This window comes from Hyperolius riggenbachi, chromosome 12 (genome assembly GCF_040937935.1).
Source record: "Hyperolius riggenbachi isolate aHypRig1 chromosome 12, aHypRig1.pri, whole genome shotgun sequence".
NCBI classification, from domain to species: domain Eukaryota; kingdom Metazoa; phylum Chordata; class Amphibia; order Anura; family Hyperoliidae; genus Hyperolius; species Hyperolius riggenbachi.
Window position 1 is genome coordinate 163,626,732 of NC_090657.1, and position 22,757 is coordinate 163,649,488.

General features: G+C 44.9%; 1 protein-coding gene across 1 annotated transcript in view; it reads right to left on the bottom strand.

The window, feature by feature from the left end:
• Positions 1-22,757, bottom strand: part of LOC137541010 (piggyBac transposable element-derived protein 4-like) — a 61,441-nt gene that overhangs the window by 20,199 nt on the left and 18,485 nt on the right. The window contains exon 2 of the mRNA XM_068262161.1: positions 12,261-12,384. Within this exon, the coding sequence (XP_068118262.1) occupies positions 12,261-12,384 (124 nt within the window). The remainder of the gene's footprint in view (positions 1-12,260; positions 12,385-22,757) is intronic.

The window sequence follows — 22,757 nt, forward strand, 5'->3', positions numbered from 1 at the left end:
ATGAAGCAGTAGAGTGTTGTATTCTGTTAGCCAGTAAGATCAAGAAGTCTTGAACCAGGAGAATATCACTGATTGGCTAACTTAAGGCTATGGTTTTTAACGTTTGGCTGAACAATGTACATGGAAGACGTGTGTGTTGCTGCTACTGGACTCTGCGCTTTAAGCAATATTTCCTCTTGACTCAAAAAAAGGAAAATATACATATAAGGGGCCCATTGGCTGCTAATAGGTAATTAGAAGGAAAAAGTATACAGCTGGCAGCCATATGGGTAAAAAATGAGGCAATGAAAAAATAATGTCCCCCCATGTAAAATAGATTGCAGAGATCACCCTCCAGCAGTTGTACAGGGATTCTAAGAAAAATGTATGCAGCTGGATCTAATCTAATCACAATAATATATGCTGGTCTAAGGCAAAATTCTTTTCACATGGCAATGTGTACAGTCCAGTATTTGCTAGAAGAGTGCATTTTGCAATTACTGTAAACCGAAACACGACTGTAGATAACAGGAGAAAAAAAAGGTCAATGTCAGGATCACCTGGCTTCCGTCAGGGATCAGAGACATCCAGGGCCGGTTCCGGACTTTTTGCTGCCTGAGGCAAACTTGTGAGGATGCGCCCCCTCTGCCCCCCCTCCCCCATTTGAAATGATCGCACAGCACCCGACAATTTACTCTGCTTCATTTAATGTTCTCACATGACATGCTGCAGCTTAATCCAATTGCACAATGGTTGGCTGTGAGTCTGTGACAAAAAAAATTTTCACCCTCAGCCACTCCATTCCTCCTCAGTCAGGAAAGCAGTGCAACCTCCTCTCTTCTGCTGTGCGAGTCAAATGAAACATTGCTGCTCTCCTGCCTTCCCCTTCCTCACTCACTGACAGACTCCTCACAGAGCACAACAAGCTGCTTTTCCCCAGTGATGACCTCTTCACTTTGCTCTCCTCTTGCTTCTCCTACTCTGACTGCATGCTGTTAGTGTAAACACAGTACAAACATGCTGCCCCTGTAACCTCTGCACATGATGCAAATGCTTCACCTTGCTTCATGAGAGAACCAGCCCTGCAGACATCTGGCACCCTGGTGGTCCTGCGGGATCCATTTGCCGGTACTTCCGGGTTGTGCGCGCACCGTCTCCAGCAATAAATTGATATCTGACTGCGGCTGGGGGTGTGTGCAGAGATGGGCGGCGCAGCACCAGGCTCTGTGTGTGTGTGTGCGCGGAGATGGGTGTTCATAAATGCGCATTTGCGGCACAGGAATTTGTGTGCAAAATTAGCCTTGCCTGGCTATAATTAGGCTCCTCCAACACACTGTGCTGATACCTCTGTCAGCTAGTGTGGGTACCCAAGACCCTAGTGGTGTGCCTTTTCCTCCTGATAGCTCATTGTTACCAACCCGGCTCGTTTCACCATTCCTGATCTGCTTTCCCTGGTGTTTGACTTCAGCTTGATCCCAGATTGTCTTGGAATTGATCTCTGCCTGCACTGACCCTGGCCTGTCTACCGTATCTGAACCTTGCAGCCTGCCATGATACTGGATTTGTAACCACGGTTACTGTCAGTAGAAGATCTGCTGAGCCTCAACATTGAGGTGTCACCTGTTCTCCTGACCACTGTAAGGGGACTCTGGAGTAGAACCTAGTGGGCACTAGGCAGCATAGCCCATCATCCCTTCCGAAGTTTGCTGGTGAAGACCCGTAGTCATTTAGATCTTGAATCCCACCCCACATGTCACCAGACAGCCCTCACTTCCCTTCCCCTGTGGCTTTTTGATCTCAGAGACACAGCAAATTTAACACAAAAAAAGCAGGACAGAGACACTTAGCAGGACAGCCCTTCTCCTAGATTACATATCCTGAGAGAGGGAAGACAAGCCCCATCTACACGATACGATTCTTTGTGCAATTCGATTACGATTCTATGTACGATCTGATTAAATCCGACATGTCCGATCGGGATTCGATTCGCCATTGTTTTGCAATGGCAAATCAAATTGAATTGAATCCCGATCGGACATGTCAGATTTAATCGGATCGTAAATAGAATCGTAATCGAATCGCACAAAGAATCGTATCGTGTAGATGGGGCTTGTCTTCCCTCTCTCTTTTTCAAAGTTGCTTCAGTATTACTTTAGTTCACAGGCCCTGTTCACAGTGTTCAGTTACATTGCATAATAATTCTGCATGTCAGCTCACTGCCCATACAATTCTATGAGGCTGTTCACAGTACTGTGTTGTGGCTTTTCTGCAAATGGCTACATGTAAGCTCACTGCCCATACATTTCTATGGGCCTGATCACAGTGCTGTGTTGTGATGGATCGCGTTACTCTAACAGGCTTTAAATTAAAGTCTATGTCCAGTTTCATTGCAGTAATCCCAAAGATCGCACACCAACGTCCAGCAGAGTGGTGGGTGCAGGACCAAGTAGCCAAAGTCCATTCAAGTATCCAAAGAAGTTCCACACAACACTTTAAAGAGAATCTGTATTGTTAAAATCGCACAAAAGTAAACATACCAGTGCGTTAGGGGACATCTCCTATTACCCTCTGTCACAATTTCGCTGCTCCCCGCCTCATTAAAAGTGGTTAAAAACAGTTTTAAAAAGTTTGTTTATAAACAAACAAAATGGCCACCAAAACAGGAAGTAGGTTGATGTACAGTATGTCCACACATAGAAAATACATCCATACACAAGCAGGCTGTATACAGCCTTCCTTTTTAATCTCAAGAGATCATTTGTGTGTTTCTTTCCCCCTGCAGCTATCTTCCACTGAAGTGTCAGGCTGTTTCTTCCTGCAGAGTGCAGACAGCTCTGCCTGTATGTAATTCCTCAGTATGTGAAAGCCCAGCCAGCTCAGAGGAGGATTTATCCAGCTTGTAAAAGATAATAGAGCAGAGAGAAGCTGCACTAATCTAAATAACACAGAGGCAGTGGGCAGAGAGGGGCCTGGAGGGGGGGGATGCATCACAGAACCACAACACTGAAGAACTTGGCAGCCTTCCAGACACAGGCTGACAAGTCTGACAAGAGAGAGATAAGTTGATTTATTACAGAGATGGTGATAGTAGAACGTGCTGCAGTAAGCCAGAACACATTAGAATAGATTTTGGAACTTGTAGGATGGAAGAAAACCGGATGAAATTTTTGTTACGGAGTCTCTTTAACAAGAACCTTTTATTGCTCCATCGCCATACACACGCAATCAATTGTAAAACCGACGATTGTTTTGGGGCCACATAGGGTTCCCTTTGTCAAGGCACCTTTACGATCATATCACCACTGTTACATCCAACCTTATAAAACTGATCAAGACAGTGAAGACACTCCCAAAATGTAATTAGCAATTGCAATTAGCATAATGATCAATAAGAAAGCAGAGACTTGTACAATCTGCATTGCAGTTCCCATTCATTATAATGCATGAAATATGCAAATGACCACTCTGAACCTAGCCTTTATTCTAGCAAGTGCATAAAATATAATTCAGCATGATACAGGTCTGTACAGACGGTACTGAGGAATAATATGCAAAATCCGTCGACTAGGCAGCAGATCGGCCATTTGATTAGATTATTATTGAATTGGATGAAAATCTGTGCCATGTGCATGCCAAATTGACGATGCAACCAATTTTGGGCCGAGCATGTCGATTGGACATGCTGCAAGACGTTGGCCCGTTGTGGTCGACCACATTGAGTGGTATCGGGACAAATTACAAAATCCCCAACGCTGTCTCCCCTAATGTCCAATGTGCCCCCCGGCCCCAGTGCAGTATATATTACCTGTCCGTATCCACCGCTGACTACGGACTCCATCCATAGACGTGTCCTACATGGTTGCCGGTAAGTGTGACGTCACTCAGGTGCCTACGTTACTCTGGCAACCACCTGGGGCACCTGTATGTTTGGAGGAAGGAGCCAGCAGCGGACATGGACAGGCAATGTGTACTGTACTGGGCACTAGTGGTGCACATTCGGCATTAGGGGAGACAGCCTTGGGCGGGCGAGGTGGCGGATATGGTGTCACAAGGCTGATTTGAGCATGAAATTGACCGGAAATCGGCCGCGGTGTATGAGCAGCCGACAGATCCCTCTCTAATCAGATTAGATCAGAGAGAGATTTGTCTCTTGGTCGAATCTGCCCATCATTGTTAGATATATGGCTACCTTTACAGAGATGGTATATAGTCCGATTACATCTGCAAATGATTATTCTCACATCAGAATCTTATTATTCCCTAAATGATTGTGTAACAAATAACGCACATTACACAATTCCCAAGGAATTCTGGACAAATGTTACTGGCAATCTGGCATAAACAACATGTCAAAAGTGATTAAATGGGGTAAAGAACAGGTTTTGAGATCTTACCACATTCTCATAAGATGAAGTAAAGAACACCTCAAGCAATCAGAATTCAAAATGGCGTTTAGAAACAAGATGGCGTAAGGAAATATATTCCCATTACCTCAAACTACCATCCAAAATGGCAGATCAAAATGGAAGAAACAAGGGTGAACTCTCATTTGTCCCGAAGCTGAGCTGCTATAGCAGCCTGAGCTCCATGACAGCAGCGCGACCTAAATCCAGAGATGCACGCTATGCTCGGTCCTTGGTTAAGCACGTTGCTTACATAGCAATGCGCATTTCTTTAAATCCCAGCCACAATACTTAACTAGTGCGGCCGCTACTATGTTAATTAACACAGTTACCTTGTAATTAACATATAACAATGTTAATTAACATAGTAGCAGCTGCGCTATTGAAGTATCGTGGTCGCAAAGCGCGTAACCAAGGATGGCCCGCTATGCATGCATCCCTGGATTTTTACCTATCTTACTCTCACCATACAACCCCCCTTCCCTTCCAGAACCTGTATGAGCCAAAACCAATTCTGGGTACAACTCCTCTGTACTTAGCGAAATAAATTATTCTGATTCTGATTCAGGTTGTCATGGAGCTCAAGCTGCTATAGCAGCACAGCTTCATGAATCAAGGATCAAGGCCATACTGTGGAAATATTTTTGCAAATTCGCACTAATAATAATTAATCTAACTCAGAAACCACAAAACTCAGAATATGTTCAAAAATTACATGCAACATTTAAAAATGTATTCAGACTTGAAAGTTAACTCATCTCTATATTCTCCATCACTCCTATCTAACTCCTTCCCAAATCAGTAAATACTCTTCCAACGTTTGTCCCAAATGCTCCTCCTCTGCCCCGTCTTTTATGCATTTACTCTGGCACTGCCCTCCAATTCTTGACTTTTGGAGACAGGTGGTGGGTTTCATGCATGACAGAATGGGCTCACCAATATCAGTCGACCTTAAAAATTGCATACTACATATATTTGAAGATGATGATACCATTTCCAAATTTGACAGAACTTTTATGATTGAGACTCTGTTTGCAGCAGAACAATGTGTCGCTTTCCGTTGGCTATCTCCTACCCATCCCCCCCCATACAAAACCGGAAGGCCAGGGTTACTAAGACGTTACCATATAAACGTCTTGTTTATAAATATAGGGGCTGCCCACTTAAATTTTCCCAAGTGTGGGAGAGATGACTAGACAGCCCATATGCATGATTTGAATCTGGTATATACAACAGTACTGTACTATATATTGCATATTGCTTTTCATTGATCTCTTGTATGTTATCTTGATAACTTCTCGCCAGTATACAGTGGTGTGAAAAACTATTTGCCCCCTTCCTGATTTCTTATTCTTTTGCATGTTTGTCACACTTAAATGTTTCTGCTCATCAAAAATCATTAACTATTAGTCAAAGATAACCTAAAAGAGCGCAGAGAAAACTCATCCGAGAGGCCACAAAAGACCCCAGGACAACATCTAAAGAACTGCAGGCCTCACTTGCCTCAATTAAGGTGTGTTCATGGCTCCACCATAAGAAAGAGACTGGGCAAAAACGGCCTGCATGGAAGATATCCAAGGCGCAAACCACTTTTAAGCAAAAAACGCAGACACTGCCGATATATATGTACTCTAGTTAGACCAGTTATATATATATTGTATTTTGTATATTATCCTGATTGTTATTCTGTGTATGACCAGGCGTGCTCTCCACTTTGATTAGTCTCATCCTTCTGTACTACAGTCATCTGATACTCGATATAGACCTCGGCTCGCCTAACGACTCTGTCTCTGTCTTTTCCTTGTTTGTACCTCAGCCATCTGATCTTATGTGTATGACTTCAGCCTGTTAAACGACCTCTGTCTCAGCCCATTGTACTTCAACCATCTGACTACCAGTGCACGAACCTAGCCTGTTATTTGACCTAGCTTTGCCTCAGTCCTTATGTACCGCAGATTATCTGATCTTACGTCTATGACCATAGCTGCCGGTCTGACTACGATTATCTTACTCGGTGTGATTATCCAGCGTCACAACATATAGCTGACCCCTCACAGACCAGCAAATATCACTTGTATGATTTCCAGTGGCCAATGGCTGCCTTCTCACGCTGACCCTTTAAAAACTCCAAAACAGACTCCCATAGCGTAAAACAATTTAATGAATAAAACCAATATAAAAGTTGTGCACTTACAAACATCCAAAGTCAATGCGCATTTCAGTAGATAAAAATCACATACTGTATGTTCCTCAATGTCTCTTCCTGCTCTGCCCAAGCTCTGCCCTGCTGGTTTCGTCATTAAATGACTCATCAGGGCTGATTGCTGCCACCACCGACTGTCCCTCTGCGGCATCTCACTCACAATGCACAACATATACACCGCCTGCCCCTCTGCCCGTCCCAACTGTGGTGTCTCATGCCAATCCGCCCATCTTCTCCCTCCCTTTATGTTGCCCATACACGGTACATTAAAAATGTTCTATTTTTCGACGAGTCAATGAAAGTGGAAAATAATCTTTTTTTTTTCAATCAAGAAAAGCAAACCATTATCCTATTTTTTTCAATAAAAATCAAATCGGACATGTTGGAAAAATCTTTATATTTGATCTAATGGAATAATCAAACAAAATTATCAAATTGAAAAAAAATAAAAAATTGTACCATGTATGGGCACCTTACCTGTAATAAGATTGGCCTTTTTGGAAAAACATGCCAAAGAGAACTTACATTACAGAACAGGGGCGTAACTAGAAATCACTGGGGCCCCCCTGTGAAACTTTGGAGGGCCCTACCTCCCTCACTTTCCGCACTGGCAAATTGAGAATCAATGTTATTCAATTGGCTAGTGCACACTTGAATGTGTTTTCCCCATGCAGATAACACACATGGGGCTTAATTCACTAAACAGTGATAACTCATATCACGGCCGTGCTAGCGTTTTTGCGCGCATTTTCATGTTTCGTGTAAATATTTGCAATTGCGTCCAACGCAAAAATGCTAGCACGCTCGTGATATGAGTTATCACGGTTTAGTGAATCAAGCCAATGGTGTGCAGAAAATACACACAGAAAACCGACAGACGAGTGTGCTCCCAGCCTCAGCTTATTACATTGACTCTGTCCATCCCTGATGGAGCAGAACTAGCTCTGCAGACTCCTCCAGCATCACTACAGTACAGAGCACTTGGGGAGAGGTAGAGAGGCTAGGGGCAGAACTGGCTCTGCAGACTCCTCCAGCATCACTACAGTACAGAGCACTTGGGGAGAGGTAGAGAGGCTAGGGGCAGAACTGGCTCTGCAGACTCCTCCAGCATCACTACAGTACAGAGCACTTGGGGAGAGGTAGAGAGGCTAGGGGCAGAACTGGCTCTGCAGACTCCTCCAGCATCACTACAGTACAGAGCACTTGGGGAGAGGTAGAGAGGCTAGGGGCAGAACTGGCTCTGCAGACTCATCCAGCATCACTACAGTACAGAGCACTTGGGGAGAGGTAGAGAGGCTAGGGGCAGAACTGGCTCTGCAGACTCCTCCAGCATCACTACAGAACACGGCACTTGGGGAGAGGTAGAGATGTCGTAGACCACCTAAATCTTTAACCATGAACCAGTGTTACATCAAAGTAGCTGGAAGGTGTAGCTAGAACACCAATCAGCTAAATGATCAGAGGTCAGGTATATTAGGAACACCTAATCCATACAACTGAGAGGAAACTGTACAGCACCCTGCCCCCAACCTCTCTACCTCTCCCCAAGTGCTCTGTACTGTAGTGATGCTGGAGGAGTCTGCAGAGCCAGTTTTGCCCCCAGACTCTCTACCTCTCGCCAAGTGCTCTGTACTGTAGTGATGCTGGAGGAGTCTGCAGAGCCAGTTCTGCCCCTAGCCTCTCTACCTCTCCCCAAGTGCTCTGTACTGTAGTGATGCTGGATGAGTCTGCAGAGCCATTTCTGCCCCTAGCCTCTCTACCTCTCTCCAAGTGCTCTGTACTGTAGTGATGCTGGAGGAGTCTGCAGAGCCAGTTCTGCCCCTAGCCTCTCTACCTCTCCCCAAGTGCTCTGTACTGTAGTGATGCTGGAGGAGTCTGCAGAGCCAGTTCTGCCCCTAGCCTCTTTACCTCTCCCCAAGTGGTCTGTACTGCAGTGATGCTGAAGGAGTCTGCAGAGCCAGTTCTGCCCCTAGCCTCTTTACCTCTCCCCAAGTGCTCTGTGCTGTAGTGATGCTGGAGGAGTCTGCAGAGCCAGTTCTGCCCCTAGCCTCTCTACCTCTCTCCAAGTGCTCTGTACTGTAGTGATGCTGGAGGAGTCTGCAGAGCCAGTTCTGCCCCTAGCCTCTCTACCTCTCCCCAAGTGCCCTGTACTGTAGTGATGCTGGAGGAGTCTGCAGAGCCAGTTCTGCCCCTAGCCTCTTTACCTCTCCCCAAGTGCTCTGTACTGTAGTGATGCTGGAGGAGTCTGCAGAGCCCCGCTCCAACCGGACAGGTCCAAATACTGTATGTCCAGTTTTCACTAGGTACCAGTTATACCTGGCACCAAATTTCATATATTGGTGTATGGTTTTTATAATTATACTATTCAATAAATACACAGTTTTGAGCAGCCTATACTGGTTTGTTTGTTCTTCCTTTTCTTTTCTTTTTTTGCTGTTTCTTTACCAGTGCTGGAACCTGCATAGAAACCACACCCTTTATATATTATATACACAATAGTTATGCTGTACAGTATAGCCTGCTGCTCACTGAATAGGGACTGTCTACAAAACTTTGTATGATTTTTTATCAGTGGCTGAGCAGATGCAGTTATAAGAACAATTGTGCAGAGAATAAAGTGTTTTCTCTCCTTGCCCTTAGCTGTCAGTCTCTCAGGATGGGGCCCCTGTGGCTTCTGGGCCACCCTGAGGCTGCATCCATTGCAGGTATTATTGTTACGCCCGTACAGCAAAAGAGAATCTAATGCCAGGTCACAAGTTCATAAAAGACTATCTTACCCTCATGTTTTGTGCTAAAGCAAGCGGGGATTTCAAAGTCAAGCACCTACTTGTGTCTGGGAATTCTCAAGCCCTCAAGAAACACAAAGCGCAGAAGACCCAGTTGAACGTTATGTGGAGGTCCAAAAGCAGGGCTTGGGTCACTCCTATTTTGTTTGTTCAGTGGATCAACAAGGTATTTGGGCCCACAGTGAAAAAAATACCCCTTGGAAAATAATCTGCCACTAAAAGTGTTGCTGCTAATGGATAATGCTCCTGCTCATTGCACAGGTCTTGAGGACCTGTCTCTTACTGTTTCTTGGCTGTTTAATTGTTTCAGAAAACAGCACTGTATTCCACCCAAGTTGAGTGGTAGAGCTCAGGTAAGCTCTTTTGCATAGTTAACGACTGCAGTTTTTTATAACTCTTCCTGTACTGGAAAACAATATGAGGCTTTTCTTTGCTACTAATGTTCTATTTCTTAGCTGTACTACACATACAATTCATTATCTCATAAGTTTATTTTCGCTTCAGGTTTGCTTTAAGGGCTGGAGCCCAGTAGAGTGTTTTCCACATTGATTTCCAATTGGCGGTGATCAGCAAAGCCCTCCAACAATAGAACCCTATGGTGGTGGTTCCACTTGCAGTGTTGTGATCGCAGAGCAATTGCAAAGCACTACACACAGCATTTCTGCAGCGAGCCCAGAGCGATTGCACTCAATGGCTGCAAGGTCAAATCACGATCGCTGTGGGAATCGCATATAAAATCTCGGGACTTCTACTATTCGGAATTGACGAGTGGTTTCTGAAATCGGGAAGATGCTCGTAGTGGACCCTGAAAGATTTGCCTGCAGGTCAGCCCGAGGGCAGCCTTAATTTATTTAGCAATTAGATCAGAATAGGACAGCATATTATGGGCCGAGACATAATAAATCTGCAAATATACTTATTTTAAACTCTAGAGAGGACTTTACGTATCCTTTAATATCCATTCTCTGCCTAATGAGGAAGGGAAGCAGTGAGAGGAGACGTCCCTGGTGGGTGCTTCTCTATAAAAGGAAATTATCGGAATTGCAACTACAAGTCTAATTTCATGGTTACTTGTTACAGCTTTAAACACATTGATAAAGTCTCCACCAGTCCTCACCCTAGGAAGCAAAAATTCCAAATAACCTCAGCTTACCGAGACAAATACTTTTCTCAGTTCAAGACTCAGAAACAGGACCTAAAAAATTAAGTAAATTAGAAGCTTATATGATAAAAATGAGAGCCAATCAGGTTATAAGAACTCACTGATCTCTCAGTCATATATACAGTATAGCAGAGCCTTGGTTTACAAGCATAATGCATTCTGGAAACATACCTAAATTATAAAGTGAGTGCCTTTAAAGAATACCTGAGATGGGGCCACTTTAAAAATTTATAAATACCTGGGGTTTCCTCCAGCCACCTAAGCCCGCCTGAGCGCTCCTCAATCGCCTTCTCCTTAGCCTGCAACTGGCTCCCGAAAAATTCTCCAGTTGGGCCAGGTGAAGTCCGGCCAGGCACGCTCCCCTGTCCCGCTCCCGTCGCGGGGGGCGTTCTGCGCACGCCCAGTAGTACTGCACAGGCGCAGAACGCTCCTGGTGATGTGAAAGCAGCAGGAGGGTGCACATACACAGTTGGCCCTCGACCAAAGGACTTTCCGGGGCCAGTCTCTCTGGGGCCAGTTGCGTTAGAAAGTGGAGTCGGAAGAGGACGGCGTGGGAGGGGGCTGGAGGAAGAGCCAGGTATGTATATTTAGTGTTTAAAAGCTCATCTCAGGTTCCTTTTAAATGAGTTAAAGCTTAGAATGTAATAAATCATTGTAAAACTTCACATAGATTACAAAAGATTAAAACATAGACACCATTGTCACATATCGTGCATGCACCGCTTGCCACCTGTGACTCATGTGCCTCGGATGGGGATACCGTGCAATTGAAGACTGGATAACAGTCCACTGGCTGTAGTGCACCACTCCTTACTAGGACAGTGTCCGGTAATAAAGCAGGGGTGCTGGGAAGCTCTTCTATGGCCACATGTTTTGCCGCTAAGGCAGGTGTTGTCTGGCTAAACCTAGCTGCCATGGCGATGTATCAGGAGACTTGGCTTGCAAGCAAGCTTCTTACTGCACCTGGCCCCTCTGACGAGCGGAAGCTCTCCACCTTCCGGATAGTGCTATCCATGGAGCTCCTCAGCATTGAATGATTTACCTCCCGGGCTAAGCATGGGAGATATGTATACATGTGCATGCACTGGCTACTCCCACCAACACGTTTTGTCACATGGACCTTTGTCAGGGTGTGAGCTAATCATGCACTGGCTAAGTACTGGAAACATGCTTGCAATCCAAAGCAATCTTACTGTATATCAAAGCAGATTTCCATATGGGAAATAATGGAAACTTGGACGATTTGTTCCAGAATCCAAAAACAGTTATAGAAAAAGTTAAAAGAAAAAGACAACATAATGTACTGTATAGAGTAAAAGTATAGCACTATACAAACAGTAAAACAAATGAACCTACACTAAATACTAAAACAAATAAACCTACACTAAACTGTATAACAAATTATCCTGTACTCATTAGTAAAACAAATCAAACTACACTAAACTGTAAAACAAATTAACCTGCACTAATTGGTAAAACAAATTAACCTACATTAAATAGTAAACTGAACCTCACTAAACAGTAAAATAAATTAACTTCCACTAAACAGTACAATAAATTAGCCTTCATTAAATAATATAACAAGTTAACTTGCATTTTTTAAAAGAGTCTTGGCTGGTGTGAGGGAAAAGACCATGAGGGGACAGAGCGGATGATGAGGGTTATTGCGTAGGACGAGAATCATTGCCATTTGTTGACTCGCTGGAATCTTTTTTATTTTTGTTTACCTTTGACTCTTTTTAAAGTTTGAAATGACCTGCTGGTCCATGGGCTGGAGTAGCAAAGTTGTGTTGGGAGGAAGGAACTTGGCCCTGATGGACTTGAATTTCTCCAGTAAGTTGTCATCAAGACCTGTGCAATGAGCAGGAGCATTATCCATTAGCAGCAACACTTATGACCTGGCATTGGATTCTCTTCTGCTGTAGGTGCGTAACAATAAAACCTGCAAAGGATGCAGCCGCAGGGTGGCCCAGAAGCCACAGGGGGCCCCGTCCTGAGAGACTGACAGCTGAGAGCGAGGAGAGAAAACACTTTTAATTCTCTGCACAATTGTTCTAATAGCTGCATCTGCTCAGCCACTGATTAAAAAAAAATCACTCAAAGTTTTGTAGACAAAGATTTGTAGACAGTCCCTATTCAGTGAGCAGCAGGCTATTCTGTACAGCATAACTATTGTGTATATAATATATAAAGGGTGTGATTTCTATGCAGGTTCCAGCACTGGTAAAGAAACAGCAAGCACAAAAAATAAATAAATAAATAAAAAATTCTGCGTATTTATTGAATAGTATAATTATAAAAACCATACACCAATATATGAAATATGGTGCCAGGTATACCGTAACTGGTACCTAGTGAAAACTGGACATAGAGTATTTGGTGCTGTCCTGTCGTGGACCCCCCAAATATTTAACCATGAACCAGTGTTACATCAAAGTAGCTGGAAGGTGTAGCTGGAATATATATATATATATATATATATATATATATATATATATATATATATATATATATATATATCTATATATCCCAGCTGTCACTTCTCCCTTACTTCTGTAGCATGTCATAGGTAGCTACAGGTGTCCCTTAGCATTAGGTAGCCAGAGGTACCCTCAGTATTAGGTAGCTAGTGGTGCCTCGACTTAAAGCGGTATTGTCACCATAAAAATCAAATTTCAACAGCAACTAGTCTGAGTCTATTAAGTGATAAAGATGCTAATCCTGCATTCAAAACTTGCAAAACTTTTTCTGCTGTTATGGTTTGGAGATATCACATACTTTAGGAGCACTGGCCCTAGTGCCAAACCGTGCCAAAGAGTTGAATGCTGGGAGCTCTTTTTATCTATAATATATTCCTCCACTTCCATTTATTTCCCTGCCTAGCTTTCTTATCTGAAACACCTCTGCTCACTTGTGTTTACAAGCAAGGCTGAGGTGACTCAACGATTGGAGGATAAGACAGTGTAGTTCCTAGTATGCACCTCAGTGGCAGTGTCTGAAGACTCTGGAGGAGGGCAACTAATGAATACACAATGAGCAAGAGAAGGGAGGGGGGGGGGAACAAGAGTCAGGGAGGATATAATGTCAGCATTAGCTTGGCAAGATGGCCACTGCCTAGAATAGGATTTTCTGCTTTTCCTTTATAAAATTCAAAGGAATCATTACGTGGCTAGCACAATACATCTGTTATGCAAGTATAAGTAGTATTTATCTACTTATATACGTGTTTTTTATTTCTAGGTTAGCATGGGTGTTGCTTGTTCTTTAAGGGAGATCATCAGGCGCCTGTAGGCACGTGCCTACAATGTCTTATGGTAAATCCGGCCCTGTTTATATCATACGTTTTTTTCACTTCAGGTTTGCTTTAATATTCCTCCTTACTGCTTAACCTCCCAAAGTCAAAAATAAAACATACGGAGGCTAAGTTTCTTTTACAGCCTAATATCTATATCTCGAAGTTGGTTTGACCTCCCCCCCCCCCCCCCCCCCCCCCCACTATATCCAGTCAAATTAAGGCTAAAGTCTCACCAATGGTTAGAAAACTGAAGGGTTAATTTAACAGAGTGGAAGAACTTTCCCATCACATAACTGGGGAGAATATCAGCCATTAAAATTATTATTCTTCTTAGGTGTCTCTAGTTTTCAAAGCATTACCCATTTTATGTGCCTTTTTCTATCCCCCTATGTGCCTTCTTCCGCCTCTCTGTGTCTCCTGTCCCCCTTTGTGCCTTCTTCTGTCCCCTTGTGCCTCTTTCCATCCCACTATGTGCCTTCTTCCACCTCCCTGTGTCTCCTTTCTGTCCCCCTTTATGCCTTCTTCTGTCCCCTTGTGCTTCTTTCTATACCCCTCTGTGCCTTCTTCTGCCACTGTCCCTCCTTTCTGTCCCCTCGTGCCTCTTTCTACCCCCTGTGCCCTTTGCTCACCACTGATTTAGTCCCAAGCCACTCTCCATGGTCGCCATCCCTGTCACAGTCATCAGAGAAATGACGCCATCGAGCCTAATGCAACGTTTGTAATGGTGGGCTGTTCATATGTCAGGTATTTGTAACGGCGGGTGGTTCATACACTGGGAATTTGTACGTTGGGGATTACCTGTATAGGAAACTCCTGAGGATTAGGATGAAAAGTCATGTTTCTGCCCAGATCAGTAGAAACTTAGGTGTTCCCAACCTCTGGCTGTAATACACTTGGGCTAAGCCAACACAGAAAGCTTCTGGAGTCAAAATATTATATATTTTTTTTAAAGATCCCATGTTTAACAATTAAAGAAGAAGCAATACACTGAAACCATATTGTTTGAACAACAACCAGAGACCTTGTCTATCCAGTAAAACTGCAACAGTTAAAGGAACTACAGGAGCGAGCCAGCCAGGTACACTCAATATGTTACTTATTACAAAAAGCTTCTGGTTGCATATTTACAATCAAATGCATCAAAAATGGCAAAATGAATTAGAGCGTTAACATTGCCATATTACAGTAGCCATATACTTTATATTTTTAAATATATATTATAAAAACAACCTTGTAGCCTATGACATTATTAGTGGGTGTGTTTATAGGTACTGGCAGTTGGTGCTGTCTGGTTCTTTTCATGTTTGTCAGTAGAAATGGCTCGAACCTCCGATTTTCGGTTTGTGAACCTCGAACGCGAACTTCCGCAAAAGTTCGGTTCGCGCAAACTTGCAAACCGCAATAGACTTCAATGGCGAACTTTGAAAACTAGAAACATTTATGCTGGCCACAAACGTGATGGAAAAGATGTTTCAAGGGATCTAACATCTGAGTTTTTGCATGGATGAGTGGGATACATGCCAAAAGTCCCGGGGAAAAATCTGGATTTGACGCAAAGCAGCGTTTTAAGGGCAGAAATCACATTGCATGCTAAATTGGAGGCCAAAAGTGCTTTAAAACATCTTGCATGTGTATATGTCAATCAGGGAGTGTAATTAGAGTACTGCTTCACACTGACAGACCAAACTCACTGTGTAACGCACCGCACACAGCTGTTTGTGTAGTGACGGCCGTGCTGGACTGGTGCGCACCATGGCGAGAGTGCAGGCGATAGCGGTTTTCAAGCCCATATGGTTGCCGGGATGAGGTAGCTCAATGACAGAACAACAGTGACTGTCCAGCTGATCGAATTTGGTCTGTCCATAATGAATCAACAACCTTATTATCTTGAAATCTAAAGAAGAATCGCACACCACTGTAGAGGTGCTGGACCAATGTATACTGCAAAAAAAATCAGGAAGGTCCGCACACTCAGATGAACCAAAGTCCAGGTTTATTCAAACAATGTGACACAAGTCCACTCCATATACCGACGACTCGTTTCGGGGCCCCGTGGGGTCCCCTTCGTCAAGGTAAAACAGTACAGAATGGTAACCTTATTATCTTGGGTGTGCCACCCAACCCCCCCCCCGAGACACTCATATAGCCGGCGGTCATTGCTTCATTGTGATACGCAAGCCCCTTCACCGCAGGAAGGTAACGATCACGAAGGGGAATTGACACATGTACATGCCTTTTGTTTTGTTGTTGCAGCTGCAGTGCAGCCAGAAAAAATAGGCAGGCATGTACAAGCATCAGAAAAATTATTATAGCAAAAATTCAGGAATCCGCCTGGAGTCCTGGACCCTGTTGGTGGTGGCGGAGAAGGCAGTCAAGTGGCCTGCAGGCAGAGGTGCTGTGTGGGGACTGACTTAGTCTTGGGGCAGGCAGTCACACGGTGTGCAGGCAGGGATGCTGTGTGTGGGGACTGACTTATTCTTCGGGCACGTCTGACTGTGCTTTGCAGACCAGGCATCCGTGGTCAGATGGCCCCTTGACCCAACGCTGTGTGCCAGAGATGTCACCACTTGCCTTTCAACATCACGGTACAGTTTAGGTATCGCCTTTTTTGAGAAATAATTGCGGCCTGGTATCTTCCACTGCGTTGTGTGGCTTTGCTTTTGTGTGCTGCTTTTCCTCAGGTGGTCATCTGTAACGATTGGGTGCTGCAACTCAGACGTCTGATTATTTGTGATCTGCAGAATCACCAATAATACAGACGCTATATCTGATTATGTGGTGATCTGCAGTATCACCAATAATACTAGTATAGCTAGCTGAGAGTAAGGTGTGGTGTTTGGTGCAACAGTATAGACTTCTCCAGAGGAGCTGGAGGGTCTACCAACACAAATAACAATACCTTTACCAGAGGAGCTGGCAAAGTACTAATAATGAAAGAATTAACGAAGTTTGGCTAAACCTTACCAGAGGAGCTGGTAAGGTACTAACAGAACAAATGAGTGAATAGTTTAACTAGACCTTGCCAGAGGAGCTGGTAAGGTACTAACAGCACAAATGAGTGAATAGTTTAACTAGACCTTGCCAGAGGAGCTGGTAAGGTACTAACAGCACAAATGACTGAATAGTTTAACTAGACCTTGCCAGAGGAGCTGGCAAGGTACTATCAGTCACTGGAGCTATGCAAGTAAGTCTGAACCTCACCAGAGGGGCTGGTAGGTTCTAACAGCTAGAGCACCTCACCAGTGGCAAGGGCCCACTGGTGAGTAGAGTAGTCAGACAGGCAAGGTTCGATAACAGGCAGGTAGAGATAGTACAAAATCGACAGGCGAGAAAATAGTTAATATCAAACAGAGGTTCAGCAACTTAAGTCAGAAAGGCAGAGGTACAGAATCGTTTTAGCAATAGCAAGGTCAGAGAGTAGCCAGAATCATACACAGGTTATCAGAGTACAATGTAATAATAACTAACTATAGATAGATGTATATCGCAAACACTGCATACACATCTATCATCAACTAGAACCTCACTAGGTCTGAGCGCTAACACGAGTGTATTCGCAACAGCAGACGAGTTGCAAATGATCTGTGAAGGCTAAAGAAGCCGAGGAGAGCCCAGCGCCACGCCCCCTGGCAATCAGCCAATCTGAGCGGCGCGAGTCACTCCTGACGTCAGCTGACCGGCAGGTCAGCTGACGCGCCTTCTTCCAGCATAAAGGTCCTGTCTCCGCGATCGCGCAATACAGAGACCCTATGAGTAAGAGACAATGCCGTTCCCGGCGTGCTAGACGCCGCCGGGACGGATAAGGCCTGTGTACAGGGAACAAAGGCAGCTGCGGGTATAGCCTGCGTATCCGCAGCCACCATAGTTTCAGATGTTACATCATCCCATTGCAATTTGTGTTTTGTAATCATGTGCCTTCGTAAGGTAGTTGTCCCTACACGGGTCTTGGTCTTTCCACGGCTCAATTTTCGATGGCAGAGAGTACAGATGGCATTGCTCTCATCTGAGGCAGACACACAAAAAAATTTCCACACCGCTGAGCCTTGTGATGATGGCACTTTGATGATGGCTGCCGACGAAGTGTTAAGTAGGGTGCCAGAATCAAAGCAGGAGGAGGAAGATATGTCCCGCTTCCATGCGGAAGCTGAGGAAGATGAGGTGTTCTGTGTTAAATAGTCAACTACGTCCTGACAATATTGGGGGTTGATGGCACGTGCCTTCTTCTGAACACTGTACTTTGGTCGAGGGCCGCACGAAATCACGACAGCGCGACCACGATCAAACCTGCCAGGTGGCCTGCCTCTGGCTCTGCCTCTTGTTTTGTCCATATTGGGGGGGATAAAGTGAAAGGCATGCACTGACTTAACTAATACAATGTACGGTTACACAGGTGCAGTGAACAGGTTGCAGTGACTGCTAGTACAACAATTTGCGGTTACACAGGTGCAGTGAACAGGTTGCAGTGACTGCTGGTACAACAATGTGCGGTTACACAGGTGCAGTTAACAGGTATGCACGGACTGGTATATAAAACAGCGTGCGGTACCACAGATGCAGTGAACAGGTATGCAGTGACTGGTATTACAAATGTGCAGCTGTCACACCCACACACAGGTACCGTGAACAGGTGCAGTGACTGGCGGTATATAACACTGCGTGCGCTCACGTAGGTAGGTAGGTAGGTGCACTGAACAACAACAAGTGGGTATGCAGTGATTGGTATTACAAATGTGCAGCTGTCACACACACACACACACACACACACACACACACACACACACACACAACAATAACAATAACAATAATATTTATATAACGCTTTTCTCCCTGGGGACTCAAAGCGCTGTGACCCTGCATTATGCAGTCTCAAAGGCTAGGGAAAAGAGGTGAGTTTTTAGCCTTTTTTTAAAGCTGTCCAGAGAAGGAGCCTCTCGTACTGATTGTGGAAGTGAGTTCCATAGAGTAGGGGCTGCATAGGAAAAGGCCCGAGCACCAAATGTTAAGTGTATCCTGGGAATAACCAGCTTCATCTTGTTGGCAGAGCGGAGGGTGCTTGGAGGGGCACACACACACACACACAGGTACCGTGAACAGGTGCAGTGACACTGCGTGCGGTCACGTAGGTAGGTGGGTGCACTGAACAACAGGTAAGTATATGCAGCGATAGGTATTACAAATGCGCAGCTGTCACACACACACAGGTACAGTGACTAGTGGTATTAAATATCACACTGCGTGCACTCACGTAGGTAGGTGGGTGCACTGAACAACAGGTAGGTATGCAGTGATAGGTATTACAAATGTGCACCTGTCACACACACACAGGTACCGTGAACAGGTGCAGTGACACTGCGTGCGGGCACGTAGGTAGGTGGGTGGGTGCACTGAACAACAGGTAGGTATATGCAGTGATGGGTATTACAAATGTGCAGCTGTCACACACACAGGTAGTCACTGAATGTGCTGGGCCTAGCAGTGGCACAGTAGGAATTACCAAGGGGCCAAGGTCCAGCAGCTAAGACTGACTGACAGGCCTGTATATGCAACACAAGTGTCTGTGGGACAGACACACAAAAAAAAAAAATAGATCACAAGAACAACATTAGCTCTCAGAAGAGCTGTTGCGGATGAGGAGTGCTTTTTAGCAATAAGTATGAGCAAGAAAGAGCAACCTAACAAGCCTAACTGTAGCCTAACTAAGCTTTCCCTAATGTCTCTGCAGCATCTCTCCCTTCTCTAATTACTGCAGCCACACGAGAGAAATGGCTGACGCTACCTGCTTTTTATAAGGGGGTGGGGCTCCAGGAAGGCGTGTAGCCTGATTGGCTACCCTGTGCCTGCTGACTGTGATGTATAGGGTCAAAGTTGACCCTAATAATGTAGTATAGGGGGCGGGTCGAACCGCCATAAAGTTCACATTCGTTCACGAACGCGAACCACCGAAGTTCGCGCGAATAAGTTCACGGGCGAACCGTTTGGGCCATCTCTATCTGTTAGTAGTAAAGATCATGACCCGCAGACTACCGTTGCATCAAACCTTATGATTAAATTACCTGGCGGGTCTCAATCATTTCATGATGTATCGTTTGTTTTTTTACTTCTCATTTTGCAATGTATCGATTTAGGGCCCGTTCACACTGAGGCCGACACGCACGACATCAGACAGTGCATAGACTGCACTGTCTGATGTTCAAACGCGCGGCTGTCCCATTCACTTTTCAGTGATGGGATCAGCCACGCAATGCACACAAACGCGGTTGGCGTGCGTTCGCATGCGTTGCGTTCCGCATGCGTGGCCGTCCGCGTTTGTAATGTGAACGGCCCCTTAAAGGATACCCGAGGTGACATGTGACATGATGAGATAGACATGGGTATGTACAGTGCCTAGCACACAAAAAACTATGCTGTGTTCCTTTTTTTTCTTACTCTGCCTGAAAGAGTTAAAGAGGAACTGTCGCTATAAATCTTAAAATTTTAAACACATACCAATCTGAAGTACTTTTCTCCCAGAGTGAAATGAGCCATAAATGACTTCTCTCCTATGTTGTTGTCATTTACAGTAGGTAGTAGAAATCTGACATTACCGACAGGTTTTGGACTAGCCCATCTCCTCATGGGGGATTCTCAGCATGGCCCTTATTCTTTATAAAGACATTCCCTGAAAATTATTAATACAAAGATGCTTGCCAGCCTCCCTGCTCGCTGCACACTATTTTGGCAGTTGGACGGAGCAATTGCCATTCACTAAGGGCTTTTTAAAATAAAGAAATCCTGAGAAGAACCCCCTATGAAAAGATGGGCTAGTCCAAAATCTCGGTAATGTCAGATTTCTACTACTTGTAGGTGACAGCAACATAGGAGAAAAGTAATTTATGGCTCATTTTACTCTGGGAAAAATGTACTTCCTATTTGTATGTGTTTTAAATTTTAAGATTTTCGTGACAATTCCTCTTTAAATATCAGGTATGTAAGTGGCTGATTCAGTCCTGACTCAGACAGGAAGTGGCAACGGTGTGACGCTAACTGCTAAGAAATTCCAACTATTAAACACTTTCCTAGCAGAAAATGGCTTCTGAGAGCGGGAAAAAGATAAAAAGGGTCAATAGATCATAGATTTTAGCTCTGGCATACTTCAATGAATGTGTCATTGAGCAAAAACAATGAAACAGTTAAAACTTAAAAAGAAGATTAAAGGCCCATACCGCCCGGCGGATCGCTCAAACGAACGATAGTCTGTACACACGCCCGATTTAGCAGGCGAACGACGGAACGACGGGACGTTCAAACGACCCGTCGTTCGCGGAAATCCGACGTGTGTATGGGCCTTTAAACATAAAATAAAACTTTGGAATATCTTAAGAAGTCATTTTTAGGAGAAGGAAGATAGATACAATCATTTATTTCATTAATTTATTTTCGCCTCGGGGGTCCTTTCATTTGTTCCCTTCCTACCATGTTTCTGTAAAGTTCCTTTTTAAGTCTGACTGGATTATCCTCATGCTTGTTTCAGTTGTGTGATTGAAAAACTACATTAAAGATCAGCAAGATGCCAGGCAACTGGTATTGTTTAACTACCTTAAGACCGCTCCACGCCCGTGGGCGTGGCTGCGGCGGCAGGCCCAGGACCGCCTAACGCCGATTGGCGTCAAGTCCTGGGACTGCAGTTTGCAGATCGCGCGCAAGATGGGCGAGCATCTCGTGCTCGGGGGACAGAGCTCCGCCCCCTCTTCAGTCTCCAAGCGGCGTGATCGCCGTCTATTTACATGTACAGCGCTGCGATCGGCAGTGCCACACGGCTGTCCCCTCCTGAGGCTGGGGAGCGATCGGCTGTCATAGGCTGAAGCCTATGACAGCTGATCACCCTGATTGGCTGGCGGGGGAAGGGAGGGAGCAGGGGAATCAAAATTTAAAAAAAACTATTCTTATTCAAAAATAAATATTTATAAAAAAAAATAAACAACCGTGGAGTGATCAGAACTGTGGAGAATCACTTGTGTGCTTGGCCTTAAATCTGCAGTGGCCAATTAATACAAAAACAGCCTGGTCTTTAGGGGGGTTTAGCACTGTGGTCCTTAAGTGGTTAAAAAAGTGGACATGAACTCTTGCACAGGACAGGAGGAAAACATAGAGAAATGCACCCTGTATGTATTTAGAGAGTTTAGCCTGTCTCTATTCCCCCTCACCTTTGATTAGTTGTAATTTGATCTCTCAGCTGTGTCAGCTCAGTAATTTCTGCTGCCTCAGCAGAGCAACTAATTTGTGAATACAAGATGTTAACCTTATGTCTGCTTCCATTAAAAGTCAGCTGTAACAAAGAAATGTTTTTCTTTAAAAGTTATTATGCTGTTGCTTATCTTTTAGAGCAGAGAGGAAGTTCTGAGTTCAGGTCCGCTTTAATAGGAAATAAATATGGCAGCCTCCATATCCCTGTTGCTTCCGTTGTTTATTAAAGCGGAACTGAAGAGAGAAAATAAACACATTGTTTCACTTACCTGGGGCTTCCCCAAGCCCCCAGCAGCCGTCCTGTCCCGCGCCGCTTCTCGATGAGCCTCTGTTCTCCCGCTGCCAGCTACTTTCGGCTTCGCCGCTGGGCCACTGCGCCAGCGCAGCTCTGGCCACGCATATCCTTTCTTCGTGTTCCCCGCTATTGCAGAGGGGAACGCGAAGAAAGGATACGCTTGGCAGGGCTGCGATGGCATCGACTTACAAGTCAAGGTACGGGGCGGAGCGGCGGCAGGAGAACGGAGGCTCGGGCAGGACCGGCACGGGACAGGACAGCTGCTGGGGGCTTGGGGAAGCCCCAGGTTAGGCCCGGTTCACATTAGCGGTTGCTATCCGGAATCGCCGTGCCGGAGCCGGACCGCATGCGGACCGGACGAAACGGACGCACGGCATAGCAATGAAAGTCTATGCGACCGTTCACATGCGT